The following is an 18,506-nucleotide window of genomic DNA, read 5'->3' on the forward strand; positions in this document are numbered from 1 at the left end:
CCGAAGGACAATACACAAATAATACAATCTGCTAGATGCATAAATGAAACCGTAAAATATTGTGAAATTGAAACAGTTGTTCAGAAACTGGGAAAATGAGATGACGCCAAAACACCTAATCAGAAAAATCAACACAATATGATGTTAGTTTACAGTTAATTGTTTTATATAAGAGTAAAAAAGTTGTTTAATACTGACTGCACCAGTCATAAAAATAACTAGTATTGATAAAGCTAGAACTACTACTTCTATAATAATAATAATAATAATAATAATAATAATAATAGTAATATGCACTTATTATGTTTCAGTTGCCCTTCTTTATGGAACTGCTACTTCGAAACTTCGAATAATAATAGTAATAAACTACTGCAGTTCCACCAGGTCTCTCAAAAACTGTAATCATAGTAAAGATTTACAGTTACATAACATTAACAGTTATGACGCGTAAAACAGAAACTGTAAAACAGATTTTAAAAAAATCCTCAGATTCTTCGGATTTTTTTTTCAGAACATTTTGTCAGTTAGCCAAATTTAAAAAAAAAAAGATTGTTGAGCTCCGTATTTGAACGGTAATTTTGTGCTTTTGTTTTGGCAACTTTGTTCCCCTGATGAACTCGGTACTGAGCAACGGCACGTGCACTTCTTTCTTTGTTCAAATACTGCGCTGTTCAGTTTTATAAATAAATACCAAGAACCTGTCGATGCTAAAACAGATTCATCTCAATTAATATATCTCAACTGAACGTGTCAGTAGGCCAACAGAGACTAAAATGCAATAATTCCAAAACTATTGCGTGTTCTCTGTTTTACAGTAATTTGCCCTTTCGCTCCATAGAAACGGCACACTTTGCTATTTTTGTTCTCGTTTATTCTATTGTCTTCTGAATGCCGGCTGGGGATCAAATATCAATTTTCCACTAAAATATGTTGGATTATGAGGCGACCTGTCAATTTCCCCTCAGTATAAAACTGTCATTGGGGGGTAATGATTGTATAACGTTGCCTCTTTTATAATAACAAGCTTCGCACAAGTAATGTTGCGAATGAACATCACAGGGCCACCTTTCTGTATTGTAATTATGTTATTGTGCACGTGACACATATTTCGGCTCGCCGTGTACGGAGGTGTGTGTGTGTGTGTGTGTGTGTGTGTGTGTGTGTGTGGGGGGGGGGAGCCACACAGGTGAGAGTCCGGCCCTCCTCCTCGACACGAATACCTGCGGGTGGCCGGGCTGAGACCGCCCCCCGCGTGCGGACCGACGCTCTCATTGGTCACCATATCTGCGCGCGTTCCCGCCACAGCAGCGCTGCCGCCGAGCTGTTAAACGCAGTACCTGTACAGGTGAGCAGCCGCATCATGCCCAAGTCCTGCGAGCAGCTCGACGACCCGGACTGTTTGTGCTCCTTTGGCATGAAGTTGACCTGGGACATCAACGACCCCCGACTCCCTCAGGTAGGTCCTGTCCTGCCCCCCCTCCCCCTGCCAGTTTCCACCACGGTACCTCCGCTTCCTCCGCGGTGAAATATGGGCCGTTTGTTGGCGGCGTGATTCACGCTTGATTTGGACAGTGAGACACTGTACCGAACAAACTAAGTGATTTTTACTGTTTCATATTAACAGTCCATGTCCACTTATGCGCTTAATTGGGCTCTGGACAAGTCCGTTAATTTCGCAATGCGAACTGAAACCTTAATACACATTTGTTTTTGATCTTGTCACCTTTGGGTGCAGGACAGTCGTGTTACACTAAGATACGGCTGTATATATATTACACTGTATCATGTATATATGTATAGAGAGAGAGAGAAAGAGACAGAGAGAGAATTTAAGATATACCTGTATTTATATATATATATTGAAATGAAGAGAGATTTCTTCGGATTTATAGATTTTTACTTTATGATTTGCCCTGGTGTGTTTATACGTGCTGTTTGGATACATACGAATCTGTAAATGATCACAAAACAGGTTGTGATTACGCAAAGGTGCTTTTACTGTACCTGTACGTAACATATACCTTGCAATACAGTGTCTTTACAGCAATGAGAAGACTCGTTTGAATTTTTGCATTATGTTCGTGTCATCTTAATATATGTATAGTATTGTGAGGGGACAGCTGGTACTGTAGTGGTTAGAGCAGTTGTCCTTGGACCCAAAGGTCGCAGGTTTGAGTCCCAGCTGCAGTACCCCTGCGCACGCTACCGAACCTAAATTGCTCCAGTAAAATTACCCACCTGTATAAATGGACAAATAATTGTAAGTACCTCGACAGTCACAATATAAGTCTTTTTTGGAGAAAAGCGTTAAGTAATTGTAAAATGTCATTAAAAAATACCCAAGTTATCAAACACAGACCTGATATATGAAATTCACAGTTAACTAAAACTCTCTGTATATATTTATATATTTTAAAAATACAGAATGATCGAAATAAACTAAAAGGACTGATGTTTTATTTGGAATAAATTAGTTTTTGGGTGCCGACTCGTAGTGACGCAGGAAAAGCAGACGGACGGAGTAAGTTACCAACGCGCTTTAGGGCGGTTTGGATGAATCCACAGGGAAAATTGGCCGTGTCTGTAAGACACACCTCGCGCTGCATGTTATAGCTCCAGTAATAATAATAATAATAATGAGGATGATGATGATGATGATGATGATAAGAATAATGACTTTAACAGGAGGTCAAGCAGTTCGACGCCTTCCAGGAGTGGACGGATGGCTACGTGCGCTACATCTACGGCGCCGAGGACAAGAACGCGCAGCGCCACCTGAGCGGATGGGCGATGCGCAACACCAACAACCACAACTGCCACATCCTCAAGAAGTCCTGCCTGGGGGTGGTGGTGTGCGCGCGCGCGTGCTCGCTGCCCGACGGCTCCAAGCTGCGACTCCGGCCGGCCATCTGCGACAAGGCGCGCCACAAACAGCAGAGTGAGTCCGCGCGCTCGCGCTCGCGGGGGGCGGAGGTGGGGGTCTTGCGAGTTTATCCCTTAATTTTTAGGAATATTTTGAATGGATACTTTCTCTTTAAATCCTGTCCTATGTGAAAGGAGACTCAGGATATGAATTTAGTCACTGAACAATAATATTATAATGAAAATCATTTTTTCTCAGCTAATAATATTAGTAATTAGTCTCTAGTATGTGGTAACCAGTGTATGTAGTATTTATTAGTAATATGTCTGGTGTAAAGTTTACCTGGAGTTTAGATCAATACAGTCTGCGGTATTTCTGCATGATTTGGCACAGTTGGTGATCCCTAAATCCAGATTAAATCCAGTCTACTTTGTTTAACGTTGTACTAAACAGGCCTTATCAAATTAAAGATGCTCCGGCCTGAATTTAATAGTCTACAAAATGACTATTTTGTGGGCCGGAGACACTGAGGTCTTTGTCAGAAATAACAGTTACACTTTCAAAGGATCCACGGCGACCACAAAATACATTTCCGGAGACATATTGAAAATATGAGGAAAACAGGACCGTAAGATGGTCTGTAAAACTTATTTCTACTACTGTAGAAGTTATAGTTCTGTTTAAGGTTGATTTGCCACTTTAACTTGCAATGTTTTCAACTCATTCCCCCCCACTAACTGTTGTTAGTTTATTAGTACTAAAGAAGTTATGGCACATTTGGCAAGAAAAACTGCATTATATATTAAATCATAACAGTTTTAAAAATATAGAAGAAATACTGCGGTGATTCATTGCTGTTATTTATTGACTCAAGGATAAAATGTGTCTTACAAATACAACGGACAGATATTTTTTTGCAAGGAAGATGGTTTAACCAACCATTTCTAGTATTCTTATGTAGATCAGCACCGTAACAATCAAAAATTACTTTGTGTGTTGTAGAAAAACCCAGTTTTATAAATGATATTTCTAATTTTTACATTGCACTTAAAGTGTTTCCCAAAATTCCTAAGTATTGTATCATTATCTGATTTGTCTCATTTTTATATATTGTTTTTTGGCAACATGGATTTTTGGGCATTGGCTGATCATCACCATATTCAAATCAAAAGTACCTACACATCTAATGTAGCCACAGTTGTGACTCTTTACATATATTATTGTTTTATAAGTAATTTAAGGGAGAACTAAGGTTTGTGTCAATTTGTTGTGAAAGTGGCAACATATGATTTATGTAAACACATATGCCATTTTCTAAGATGATTAATGATTTATGGAAACATAGATTCTGTTGTCATATACACATTGCTTTTTGTGTGAGGTTTTTTAATTTATGCATTCGGTCTCATTATTCTAGGCTTTGTACAGAATTTGTGCTTTCGTTGCTTTTTCTATGTAAACATTTAGCTTATTGTTCTTCAAGTCAATAATTTTAGCTCATCAAAATTTCAGATTGATGAGCATTTGATGAAATTGGATCAGGTGTCATAGTTGTTAAGGTGGTTGCTTTACAATTAACAGGTTCTTGGTTTGAATTTCACTCCTACAAGGGTCACCTTGAGTATGTTTCTCACTGTTAATTATGTTAATAAGATTGCCAAACTGTATGAATGGGTAAAACTTGTAAGAAACCTGAAGCCTAACAAAGTAAGTAAAAGACAAAGAAATCATCTAAATTTATAATAATAATAATAATAATAATAATAGTTAAGGTGAAACTCATAGTTTGTGTTAGGAAAATCTCTGTGACCTTTTATCAAGGGTAAGATGAAGTATATGTATTCAGTATAATATTTCCCAAATAACTTGCCTAAATGCATTTCCTTTGTGGACTTTTTCTATTTTAAGCTACAAATTTGAATGATAATGAAGACTGACATTTAGCAAGGAGGAATTTAGACAACTTTTTCAAAAAGAGACGTTTACATTTATGGTACCAATTAATACCATTGATAATTAGGATACTTTATATATGTATATACTGTATATATACTGTATTATATAAATATATAAATGTAAATATACATAATACACAGTAATAAATATAAAGGCAAAATTTTATGTTGTATGTAATGTATTGTGTCTATAATTTTGCCTCTATTACTTTGTAAGACTCAAAACTTAAAGAAAACCAGTTTTAAAAAGTTATAAAATTATATGTTTCAAAGCAAATGAAATATAGGTGGGGAAAAAAATGTTTCCAATAATATTACTCAGTTCTGCACTGCATATTGACTGTGTTTTTACTGGCTGTTGTCACTGAAACATGATGAATGTGAGCGGCATCTTTGGCTTGTATTCGGTGTCTCGTGGCTCTTCATCTGAAGTATATGCAATTAATGTAACAAATGGCAACAGCAAATATTTGTAGTTTTGCTTGAAATTAGTTTTATTTATTACTAACATGGGTCGTCCTGCTCTTTTCCAGAGAAACTTTGTCCCAACTGTAACTCGGCACTGGAGCTGGTGTCGTGTCGAGGTCACAGCGGGTATCCAGTCACCAATTTTTGGAGAGTGGATGGCAAAGCTATATTTTTTCAGGTAAATTATGTATTCGATCATTTTTTAAACTTGAGGACAGTTCGTATTCAAATGTAAGGACTTATAATATATAATTTGTTAATATATAATTTTATGGTCAAGCTCCCAGACTGTGAGTTTCAGATGCTCTTGTTTCCCCCCACAGCAAAAAGATGTGCTGTGACTCTAAATTGCCCTTAGTGAGTGTGTGTGAGAGAGAATGACTGTATGGTAGTGCTGTAGTAGACTGGCATCCAGTCCAGGGTGTACCTCTTTTCACACTCCTGCTCCTCTGGGGTGGGGTCAAGAGCATCGTGATCCTGTACTGAACAAGCTGATGCTGGTAACGGATGCATGGGTATGCTTCACTAGAGGAATAAACACGTTACTAAGAAATGTTTTACCATGTTTTTTACAAAGGCAATTGAAAGAAATATTGATGGGAACATATGACAAGTCTAGCTTATTTATATAGCACATTTTGAAACACAACGGTCATTCAAGGTGCTATATAAATAAACTTGACTTGACTTGTCATATGTTCCCATCAATATTTCTTTCAATTGCCTTTGTAAAAAACATGGTAAAACATTTCTTAGTAACGTGTTTACTAAGTACAGAAATAAAGAGGTAAAATAAAAGTGAACATAAGTAAAAGCATAAATTAGGAATAAATAGGAAAATTAAAAGAATATAGTATAAAACGCAAAGACATTTAAGAGCAGACATTTAAAGTGCCAGTCAGTCATATGGGTCATTAATGGCCTTGCAGGCTAAAGGAGTCCATGACCACCCAAGACCAGAGAGCAAGTCTGAGACAGAAGCCAGGAGAAGTGCGGTGAAGAGAAGGATGGCCTCTCCACATTTCTCCCAGAAGAGGAGACTCATGGAGTCCGAGGTACGATCGAACAAGCGTGAAAACATGCCGGAATTAAAACACACCCTAAGAAACTGCTTCCTGGTCAGTTTTCGCACCCTTGCACCGCTGACGGTGTTGGCAGCAAGTCCCGTTCGAGTCCGAAAATCACGACAGCTTTACCTGCACTACTTCGATACAGTGGCAGCCCTTCTGGTTGTGACTCAGCAAAAGATGTGACTGGTCTGCGGGGGTTCTGACATCTGACAGTGTAATCATGATACAATTGTTTTCACAGACTGGCAGATACCATGACCCCGGGGGGCCGTTTCCCAGCCTGCACCACATGTCCTGCATGGACGGGCCGGACAGGTTCAGCATCATTGCCGAGTCCAACTTCCCCATCCAGGCACCGCACTACCCCGCCTTCCAGAACCCGGAGCCCTACAAGTTTACCTTCGATGCGGCCCCCGTCACCGAAGAGGCTCCCTCGACGCTGCCGAAATCCTCCAACCATCGGCTGTACGTGGCGCGGCCGACCTGCGGCTACGACTTCGCCATGACCGGCTACCTGAGTTCGGGCTCCTATGCGGCACTGTACAAAGACCCTGGCGCCCCGTTGTCCGAGGCAGATCCCAGTAAGGCATGCGTGGGCCTGGGGGGGCCGCAGCACACCACCGGTCCACTGGGAGTCCATGACCGCGGTTACGATGCTGCCGGGAAGCACCACAGCTGGAAGCAGATTGTGGGCAAAGCGGCGTATGGGGAGCGGGCCGATTACGGACAGATCGGCACCAACGGCGGTCATCGCTACTACAACGGCGAGTACCCCTGCCGCTACACGGGCCCCGCTGCCACCCCCGCACCACTACAGACCATAATTACCACGACCACGAAGGTGTCGTACCAGCCCTGCAAGCCCTCTGTGGTGAAATACAGCGAGAACGTCTACGACATGAAGAGCCTTCCCAGCTGCAACGCCTTGTTGGAGGGCAGCTCCCCCGCTTCCTGTTCCGACTTAAAGATTCCAGAAGATTCTGGAGTTATCAAGTCAGCTTTGGCATATCAGCAGGAGACAGTCCCTCCCAAAATGGAAAGAACAGAGAGCCTGGACAGCTATCGATATGGCAGCTACCCGTCGAGTAACTACGCGGAGCGAATATCGCACCCGTATAGATACGACGGTGCAGAGTTCTGACTCTGTGTGTGTGTGTGTGTGTGTGTGTGTGTGTGCGCGTGTGTGTGTTGCTGTGTCTAACGAGAGGCTCAATGGTCCAGATGGGCATAGAATTTTCAAATTGTTCTGTAATAAAGACCCCTTTTGAGCCATATTGCTTCTTAATATGTGCAAAGTGTCTGGGCACATCTTTGGATTCTCTGTCATTGTAGATGTTTCACCTTATATACATTCAACTTATTAAACCCCCTTAGCAAGTACTATAATTTCACTGTGTTCATCAAGTAATAATACTTTGGAATAAATGTGCATTGCTGTTTCTACACTGGAACTTAGTGTTAGCACATCTTTGTAAAAAAGCATTTCATCTTTGTGCCGTTTGTTCAGAAGTCTCGTAGCAATAATTACCGTATTTACTGGAATATAACTCGCACCACCCACCCACCCACCCCCAAAACAAAAATTCAAGTGAAAAAATCGGGGTGCGAGGGATATGCGGGATTTTTCAAAAACTAAAGGTTTTCAGGAAAACAACAAAATGGGGTTTATAATTAAAAACCCAGTATTCATTATAATTTATAATTGCTCACATTATTTTATAAAATGAATGCATTTAAATTTTAATTATCAACGTTATCTACGCGATCGGCCGCTCACCTTCATCACGCGATATATTTGAATCTTTAAGTTCTGTAATGAATGTATGCGAAACTTCTAAATTTCTTTTTTCGTTAAGTAAAATTTTGGGTGCGAGATGTACACGAGGGCGAGTTATATTCGAGGAAATACGGTATTTTGCATTTCCCCAAAGCCAGATTTCCCAGTGATGTTACATTCCAGCATGACATTAAAAGCCCTGTTTCTTAGAAAACAGGTTGAGAAACGTTTACTTATTGCTTTTTGGAATAATTTTCAGTCTGTACAACTCATTCCGTTTTTAAGCAGAATATTCTGTATATAGAATATACAAACTGGACACTAAAACCCCTTTAGTTTTTTTGTGTAGTGGTGCAATGTACTGTATTATACTGTATTATACTGTATATATATCACAGTGTCAAGTCTAGTGGCCCAAACCAGTTTGACACTGGTGATCGTACTGCGCTACTTCCTCATAACGAAGTACTTCTCTCAAGACTGTATTTGTTTCTTCACCACAGTTCAGTGAAATTCTCTACAAAGTAAAAATGTATTAAAAAAACATTACAAGTTACGGTGCATAATTACCTATATTGTTGGAATCGGAGCTATTTTATAAAAGTGTGAGTCATTAATAACAGAATTTATTATGGGTAATTGTGTTCTTCGTAAAGAAAGGTGACTTGCAAAAAAAAAGTGAGTCCGTAGTAATTAGGGGAAGAAATGAAATTATATTTAATTGTAATTAAAGAGTATAATTAAAGATGAACACTTTGGTCCTTCATTCCAGCATTTTCAATGACTGGAGCATATCCCAGAAGAATAGTGAGTGAGGGGGAGGTCTTCCTACCCAGACAGACAGGGCAGTCTCTCTCTCACTCACACACACACACACACACACACACACACACATTTTCAGAACCGCTCGTCCCATACGGGGTCGCAGGGAACCAGAGCCTACCCGGTAACACAGGGCGTAAGGCCGGAGGGGGAGGGGACACACCCAGGACGGGACGCCAGTCCGTCGCAAGGCACCCCAAACGGGACTCGAACCCCAGACCCACCGGAGAGCAGGACTGTGGTCCAACCCACTGCGCCACCGCGCCCCCCTGCATTCATACAGTATGGCTATTTAAAGACACTTGTCCATCTGAAATATAAGTCTTTGGACTGTGTTAGGAAACCAGAGCACCTGGAGGGAACCCATAGAAACATGGGGAGAACATGTAAACTCTACACACATTGAGATGGACTGAAACAAAACGCAACCCAGACACTGTGAGGCACCAGTGCTACCTGCTGCGCCACTGTGCTGCCCCGGCTTCTTTACCCCAGTTCATATTTGACAAACGACATATGAAGAACATGTTTGTTCCTTTTTTTTTACAAAATACATCATCTTTAAGTAATGAAATGTGCTGCTTTGCTTCAACATTTTGTTCAGTTAAAAAATGGCTTTTTCTGTAAGGTGTGACAACCACTTATTGTGGAAAAAGTCTAAAATATAGAACCTTTTCTTGTTATTTTTTGCTTTTGCTTCAAAGCATAGATCTAACATTTGGGGAAAGTTCAGTGTTGAACCAGAATTACTTGAAGAAAGGAACTGTAATTTTAACATGTAAACAACAAAACAGTTTGTCTAAGTGATTTTTTTTTCTTTTGTTTTTTTAAAACTTGCACATTTTAAAGCCTTAGAAAATAATTTTGCTTTTGCAGGTTTAAAAAAAAAATATTAAATCTTTTCACTTAATAAATAAGTAGATGGAATGATGTATTAGTGAGCTATTTTCAAAACCTTTAAAACAATAAATCATTTCTGGCAGTTCATGTCTTTGGTCATGTCTCCCATCGCATGCAGCCACCTGGGCTTCTGTGTTCCTTCGTAAGACCTCAGTCAGCAGGACGTATTAGTAAGAAAAAACAACCCGTCCGTGTCTCGTTTTGTTATTACTAATTCCTGCGTGGGGCTCCTCGTTGTTGTCCAGTCCGTGTCGACCGTGTCGGCCACATAAATAGCGTGTTTCCAGAAAGTTCTGTCCTCCTCCAGCTCCGTCAGTGTTGAAAGTGCTGTGTCCACCGTCTCTTTGCTTGAGTCCTTCCATCTGGTTGCCGCTCATCCTCCCTTCCTTTAAGAATTACAAATAGTTCCCTTATGCATCACCACAAGAGCCAAGTGCAGCACAAATATTTTGCAGCGCTTTACGCTTTTACATGTACATTAAGGAATGTAATGTAAATAATTAGCAATACACAAAAAAAATATAGCGCTATTTCCACTGGAGACCACACAGTATTAGTTGTTACTTTATTACAAATTTTTACTTACATTCTCTATGTTCAATGGTTATATTTTCACTCAGTCGATATAACGTTCCCAAATTCTGGGCATAATAAATATTCATTGTTTTTGTTTTAATGCATAGGAATCGTAAAGGTCCAACTGTAGTAATTTAATTTTTAATTTCCCCTCCGAAGGTGGTGTAAATTGTCATCAGATTACTATGATTTAACAGTAAAAGACAGCGTTTTAGGGACTCGCACAAAGAAATAAATTAGATTGAAAGAAGAACAGTAAAACACTGTAATACAAGGTGTAATACGCCAAGGCTTCCATATTTCTGAAAATATACGGCGTTTAAATGGCTTCTTCCATGCTGCTCACGCTCAGACAGGATGTGTGACGATGTGTAGGTTTCGGAGTCAGACCCAAGGTCAGGATCTCAACACGGCGATAGGCCACGTCTCCTGCCGCTCCAACTTGCCCCCTGCAAGGAAAGCGGTAAACTCAATAGGAAGGAGGTTCACTGGACACTTTTTACATGACCACGCAAAGTGCGCGGGAGCTGTTTCATGCTGGTGACATGATTAACACGTAACTTCGATGCCCCTATGTTTGTGTTGAGCCCTCATGAGTGGGCGCCCTACTCAGAATCACGTGTTTATAAACAGTGAGGGAAAGAGAGACACGACATGATTTAAAACTTCAGCAGGATTATCTCTCAGCCCTTATATATCACTTCAAAGGCCTCAGGGGTTTAAGAACATTTTCTCCCGCTATCGGATGCGTGGATTTTGGCACAGCTGATGAGGACTGTTTCTCATTTAATTTGCTCACAAATCAGGTTTGATGAGAAGCTCAGGTGAAGTGAAAATTCACACAAAATTCGGAAAAACAAAGGTTCTTGGTTCTGGCCCCGTTGTGGTGGAACGACCTTCCCCTGTCACTCAGAACTGCTGAATCTCTGTCCACATTTAAAAAGGGTCTGAAAACTCACCTTTTCCAGACTCACTTCACCCATCATCTCTTAAGTTCGTGTAAAATGTAAATGTTCGTCCACTATAACTTTAAGACGATGCCCAGAAAAACCTTTACACAGCTACTGCTGTTATGCAATATAAATATTTATATGTATCTAAAAAAATATATTACTAGGAAGGTGATCAGGAATTGTGGATATACGGATAAGTTTAATGCAGCTACTCATGTGATGAACGTTGGTTCATATCTTGAAAAGAAACAAAGTAACCGCACTTAAGAATGACACGTCTGCATCTAAGTGTCTCTTCCTGCTAATGTAATGAACACATTCTATTTTCTATAAGACGTATGGCTCTTTGGACAAAAGTGTCTGCTAAATGAATAAATGTAAATGTAAAATTCATTATAAAACTTTCTTCTTTTTTCATCAACAGCTCATCTTACGCAGGGTCACTGGGTTCCAGAGTCTATCCTGGAAACATGGGCCGTGAAGCAGGGGACACCATGGAGAGAAGTCAATTTCTTTGCAGGACTTTAACACCGATCTTTAACCTGAAACAGCATGTGCAGCATTTGTTGGCATCTGATCACTTTCAGTTTGCTTTATTATTTATACAGTAAGTAAAAACAAGGGGGACATGATGGCATAGCCAGCTTGGCTGGGTCCCACATTCTTGGGGGTCTGGGGTTCAAATCCTGCTTGGAGTGCCTTGTGGCAGACTGTTGTCCCATCCGGGGTGTGTCGCCTCCAGCCTTGCACCCTGTGTTGCCGGGTTAAGCTCCGGTTTGCCACAACCCTCCTTGGGACAAGCAGTTTCAGCCTCTGTGTGTGTGTGTGTGTGTGTGTGTGTGTGTGTGTGTGTGTAAAAACATGACAACAGGGCTGTACCTTGATTTATTCAGTGCAATTTCTGTGACATGGTGTCACAGTGAGTAGTACTGCTGTCTGACAGCGCGTGGGTGGTGTGAGAGACATGGGTTCAATCCCCACTCAGTCTGTGTGGAGTCTGCATGTTCTCCCCATGTCTGTGTGGGTTTCCTTTGGGTGCTCTGGTTTCCTCCCACACTCCAAAGACATGCTTTTCAGGTTCCCCCATAGTGTGTGTGTGTGTGTGTGTGTGTGTGTGTGTGAGTGACAGAAAGAGTGTGTTCCACTGACGTATGGATGAGTGACCCAGTGTAAGTAGTGTATCTAGCAGTGTAAGTCACCGCGGTGAATAAGGTGTGTGGGCTGATAACACTACGTAGAGTTCTTTGGAAGTTGCTTTGGAGAAAAGTGTCTAATAAATAGATGTAATTACAGCTTTTTAAAGATGTAATCGGGTAAGAATGAGAGCTCTGAGCAGAGTGCATTGAAAGGTTCAAAAAGTAAGTGAGCACAGAGTTTTCTCCTTATAGGTATATTGATACATAACTACAGGGATATTTTTAGAAAAAATAATACATTTCTGCTGAAACACTGCACAAAAATTGTATAGACAGTCATTTTTGTGTCACCCCCTCTGATGGTGTCACCAGGTGCGGTCCGCACCCCCCCCACACACACATCCTCTAGTGACGCCGCTGGTCTCACTGCTGAAAAAAATGTAAAAGCGGACGAGGGTCATATGAACTTCCTCCCTGATCCTGATGCTGCCTCACCTGTGCACTTTCAGAAGATTAAAAAGGAAGATGTGCACAGCTGGCACAGGACATTAATGGGCGCACCGGTGGCTTTCAGCGAGCCGATCCCCCCCACTTAAAAGACCCTCCAAAACTTTACCATTAAGAGCCCACAGCGGCACCCGCTCAGGCTGCCCGTCCGAGGACCGCACTTGACCGCCGGGCCTCAGGTGCTCCGAACAAGGGGGGCGCTGCTTACTGGGGCCAGGTGTGTGTGTGGCCTGGGTGCGAACCGCGAGTTCCTCTGCATTAATGGCACCGCGGCTCTGTGAGGACCACCGGTAGCGATGCCTGTACATTCAGCTCCCTTCTTTGAAGGGAATCGAGAGCTCCAGGACAGAGCTTCTAATGCAGCCCTAGTAGTGGATTATATTTGTGTCCCTGTCATTATCATATGACATCGTATTGACATGCCTTATAATAATATGTATTAATATACCTGCCTTTCAACAAAAATCTGCATGACCCGTGAACTCTTTGGAGGGATCATCTGAGGAATTCCTACATTTGTGGACAGTTGTTGAGATGATAACTAAATTATACATGGTGAGGAGATGACTAGATGTAGGCGGAATAAATAATGTTTGTAGATATTTCAGAAATGTGCAGAGTAATAGATTCATAAAAAAGGGTAAACGGCAGTTATCACTCTTGATCACTCTAAAGTGATCTTTAGAGGAACCCTTTCGTATCTGTATACATTTCAAAAGCAATGTCCATATCTGCGCAAAGACACGGCTTCTGAGAATTACAAACAGCCTTGGCAGCAAACCAGCATGTATGAACCATCAGATATTTCACCAGGAGACTCGGTCTCAGCGCTCGCACTGGTACTGACCCCGAAAAGTGAGCGGGGGCAGCAGCGGACGGCCGGATACCTGCAGAGGAGGGGAGGAGAAGCGATCCGCGTCGTGCCTGACTGACGTGCAATGCGATTACAGATAAACTGTTATGCTATTAAAAATAACTAAGGCTAAATAAAAGTGGGGCGTCATGGTAGTACACCGGGTTACACTGCCGCATCAGTGCGGGTCTGAATGTGGGTTCGAGTCTGGCTCAGTAGACGTGAAGTCTGCTTGTTCTCCCCGTGTTTGTGTGGGTTTCCTCTGGGTGCTCTGGTTTCCTCCCACACTCCAAAGACAGGTGTTTCAGGAGACCTGATGACTGTTATCTACCCCTACTAAGTGTGTTTGATTGCACGACTTGTCTAGGGCCCCGTTGCTTCCTCAACTGTCCCCCATACCACTGTGATCCTGCACTTGAAAACTGGTTATTAATAATGGAGATTATGGATGGACAGAAGGGTAAATAAACATGGTTGCTTTTCAGACTCCCAATTCTCAGTGAGATTAGATCAGAGTCACACAACTGCAGTCCTGTGGGGCCATGGTACGAGCTACCTCGTTGGGTTCCAACTAGTGTAATGCTTTATTTAAATAGCTGACTGGATGTCATCATAGCTTGTATTTCAGGTTCACCCTGGACACCTTTTTTTTACTATAACAACAGTCCATACAGAAGCACCGAGATAATACAGAAAAAGGAGCACAGAATTTACAAAACAGAAAAAGGCTTATCTCATATCAGACATATACATTTTATCCTTAACTCCTATTGAATATAACAAACTGTGTCTAACAAACAAAGACACCATGCAGTAAGACACAAATAAATGAACAGGGTTATAAGATTTTTAATACACTAAGGCAATAAAATCTGAGCTTTCCATGATATTATGCACACGATAGCAAACAATACTGGATGAGCTAAAGAAGTACCATGTGAACAGACTGACAGTACAGGGCAGCGTAGTGCTGTTGCCTCACAGCACCTGGGCGGTGCAAGAGGATGGGGGTTCAATCCCCGCTCAGTCTACGTGGAGCTTGCATGTTCTCCCTGTGTGGGTTTCCTTCAGGTGCTCTGGTTTCCTCCCACACTCCAAAGACATGCTGTTCAGGTTCCCTCATAGTGTGTGTGTGTGACAGAGAGAGTGTGTTCCACTGATGTATGGATGAGTGACCCAGTGTAAGTAGTGTATCTAGCAGTGTAAGTCACCACGGTGAATAAGGTGTGTGGGCTGATAACACTACATAGAGTTCATTGGAAGTCACTTTTCTGTAACGTGTCTGCCAAATAAATAAATTTAAGCGTGGAACACAAAGAACCTGTTCCTTACCCTGCTCAGAAAACCGATTTTGTTCCCACACACGTTCCCGAAATTTTATTTTTTTCTAAATATCAGGGGATTACAGGCCTCATCCAGGCAACTGGGGGCTCATACTATCACAGGGCACACCCTTTAATGTCAAAGTGAGGTCCTCCATAGGCAATCGCTCACATGCAATGCCCTCATCATGTCGAAAGGACAGCTGCGAGAGAGGGAGCACGGAGCACGACTTCTGACTGACAGGGAAAGCAAACATCCTCGTGCGCAACCACAAAAGGCCAGAACCTGCTTCGCTTCACCCATGCAGAAGAAGAGATGGGGCGGGGTCATCCGATGGGTATCACGGTGAGCCTCAAGTCGGCTCGCCTGCGCTTTGGGGGGAAGCTGCTGCTAGTAGTGAGAGGGAAGCCTTCATGTTTACGCAGCGCAATCGCTTTGAGCAAACAAAACGAGAGCGGCGAACGACACAAAGCAGCCTGTATGTCCTCAGTCCGCAAAGAAATGTTGCTCTGTGAGTCGGAGCTGCTCTTCTATGTTAAACTGAAGAGATTATAACAGTTAACGGTAACCCGGAAAAATGGAGTGAAATATTCACATGGTAAACTTGAAGGAGGAATGACATAACAAATCAATCAATCAATCAATCAATCAATCAAAGGTTTATTTGTCAAATGCACAACAATACAGTGTACAGCAGTGGTTGCTGCCAATGAAATTTTTTTTCCCGCAAGCTTGTGGGGGGGATAAAAAAAGTGACAACATACATTAAGATTACAAATAAGTTAAAAACATTTGCAAGACACACACACACATAGTGTACAGCTGCTTGTCCCAAGAAGGGTTGTAGCAAACTGGAGACTAGCCTGGTGACGTAGGGCACATTGCTGGAGGGGGAGGGGACACACCCAGGACATCATGCCACTCCATCACAAGGCACCCCAAGCAGGACTTGAGCCCCAGACCCACCACACAGCAGGCCCTGGACAAGCCTGCTGCGCCACTGCGCCCCTCTTTTGCCAAATACAACAAGACTCAATTTAAGCCGTGGCCTTCCTGCTGCTGCCATCAAACCTCTACAGCTGATACAGAATGCTGTTGCACAAGTTGTGTTTGATTTGCCAAAGCGTTCCCACGTATCCCTTCGACTCATCTCTCCGCACTGGCTTCCAATAGCTGCCCGAATCAAATTCAAAACCCTGGTTACTGTGTACAAATGCATCAATAGAACTGCTCCAGGCTATTTACAAGACTTGATCAGCTGCTACACCCCAACCAGACCCCTTTGCTCGTCTACTTCTGTTCTCTTGGTGGTCCCGTGCACGAAAGGTAAAGCTTGGAGGTTCTCGGTTCTGGCTCCGTTGTGGTGGAATGACCTTCCCCTGTCACTCAGAACTGCTGAAACTCTGTCTACATTCAAGAAGGGTCTGAAAACTCACTTTTCCGGACCCACTTCGCCGAAGATCTCTCCAGCTCATGTATGGTGTAAATGTTCATGCACCATAAGTTTATGACCATCCCCAGATCAGCCTTTACACAGCCACTACTCCTGTATTGTATGTAAATGTTTGTGTACCTTTAAAAGAAAAAAACTGTAGGAAGGTTATCAGGATTCATCTATCCTGAGTTTTGTGCACCTACTTGTGCGATGAACATTGGTGCATAAAGTGGAAAGAAAATATGTTTACCTGAGAATCACATGCCTGCAACTATATCTCTCTCTTGTAATATAATGAACACATTGTATTTTCTCTGAGATTTACATCACTCTGGGGAAAAGCGTCTGCTAATGAATAAATGTAAATATACATGTAAGCCTTTAATACTCCCTCATTTTGCTAAATGTGCCATTTATAGCAGCTGAACTCATAATGATGCTGAAATGTGACCTCGTTGTCTGTTAAAATGATAATTATGAATTTCACCTGTATTCAGTTATTATGACAAGAACAAAATGCAGAAATGCAACAGATTTTAATTTGGAAAAAGAAAAACCTTTAAATTCAGTGCAGCAGCCACTGCCTCTGCACAGTAGACAAATGATACACAGATCTCTGCTGGGGGCCCTCAGGAAGAGTTCCCCGGACCACTTGTTGAGTCCTACATTTAGGAGGAATTTATTTCTTTCTACTTCAACAGAATTCCAGTCTCACGCAAATGCTAAACCCCTCTGGATGGAAAACAAGAACTGTACACTTTTAAAGTGCAAGTGCTCCTCAGAGCTGCTGAATCCCAAGTGACCCTTTGAAACGCTCAGCTGCAGTGTCCTGTAAGGTGAGCAGAAAGGCGGGTGTGTGAGCACCGTGTGAGTCGACCTGCGTCTCTAAGCCCTCATTCACACGAATATAGGCGGGCGGTGTGGTTCTCAGAACTTCACTATTGTTCAGTTTTGGGGTTAAAATGAAACACCGGCTTTTGCTCGAGGATGAGCCACATAATTTGAGAGAATGTGACGTTTCTACAAAGATCTGCATTTAATGTGAAACATTTTTGCGTTGAATCTTTGGAGCTGCAGCACAATTTTTCCTGTTTCGTGCAAATAGCAGGCATTGAGGATGGAGCTGTGGATGGGCAGAGCGAGAGGAGATCCATAGCCCGCAGTTTCACTGTGTGTGTTTCTCTCTCTCTCAGATTCTTCCTTCACACATCGACAGACATCACACACACACACACATTTCCAGAACCGCTTGTTCCATACGGGGTCACGGGGAACGGGAGCCTAACCCGGCAACACAGGGCGTAAGGCCGGAGGGGGAGGGGACACACCCAGGACGGGACGCCAGTCCGTCACAAGGCATCCCAAGTGGGACTTGAACCCCAGACCCACTGGAGAGCAGGACTGTGGTCCAACCCACTGCACCACCACGCCCCCCACTCGACAGACATCAGTGAGATCTCAATACGCACAAATGTTGAACAAGATTTCAATAATAATAATAATATCAGACCCTTTGTATGGGTAGGATGGGGTGATGCTGTGGTGTTAAACTTTTCCATTAAAGCCTAAACTTTCTTCTGATGTTATATTCTGTGCACAACAACTGATATTTTCTATAAATAACCAAAAGAAGAAATAAATTCAGTGAAAATCAGAGTTTTCAACAAAAACTGAACAAACACACACACACTCAGAGATATAGGTATGTAGCATTTACTGTGTATGGACTGTATATAAATGTGACGAGGTTTCTAAGTCCAGTTTGTTGTGATCTGATACCTTTTCTGACAGTGTTTTAGCGCTGTGGGAAAACTCTGTTTACACCCTTGTGTGGAGAATGCCTAAGAACAACAGGTACTATAACCTGC

General features: G+C 42.2%; 1 protein-coding gene across 1 annotated transcript; it reads left to right on the plus strand.

Annotated features, from left to right (window-relative positions):
* Positions 1–1,332: 1,332 nt before the first annotated feature.
* On the plus strand, positions 1,333–7,919 carry gcm2 (glial cells missing transcription factor 2). Its single transcript, XM_018741098.2, has 5 exons — positions 1,333–1,456; positions 2,686–2,938; positions 5,352–5,464; positions 6,216–6,341; positions 6,598–7,919. The coding sequence occupies exons 1-5, from the start codon at positions 1,361–1,363 to the stop codon at positions 7,495–7,497; spliced, it is 1,488 nt and encodes a 495-aa protein (XP_018596614.2). The 5' UTR covers positions 1,333–1,360; the 3' UTR covers positions 7,498–7,919.
* The last annotated feature ends 10,587 nt before the right edge of the window (positions 7,920–18,506 follow it).

This window comes from Scleropages formosus, chromosome 19 (assembly GCF_900964775.1).
Source record: "Scleropages formosus chromosome 19, fSclFor1.1, whole genome shotgun sequence".
NCBI classification, from domain to species: Eukaryota; Metazoa; Chordata; class Actinopteri; order Osteoglossiformes; family Osteoglossidae; genus Scleropages; species Scleropages formosus.

Coding starts and splice junctions, on each gene's coding strand:
- gcm2 (XM_018741098.2), top strand. CDS start 1,361: ATGCCCAAGTCCTGCGAGCAGCTCGACGACCCGGACTGTTTGTGCTCC. Junction 1,457..2,685: donor ACGACCCCCGACTCCCTCAG/GTAGGTCCTGTC, acceptor TGACTTTAACAG/GAGGTCAAGCAGTTCGACGC. Junction 6,342..6,597: donor GGAGACTCATGGAGTCCGAG/GTACGATCGAAC, acceptor TTGTTTTCACAG/ACTGGCAGATACCATGACCC.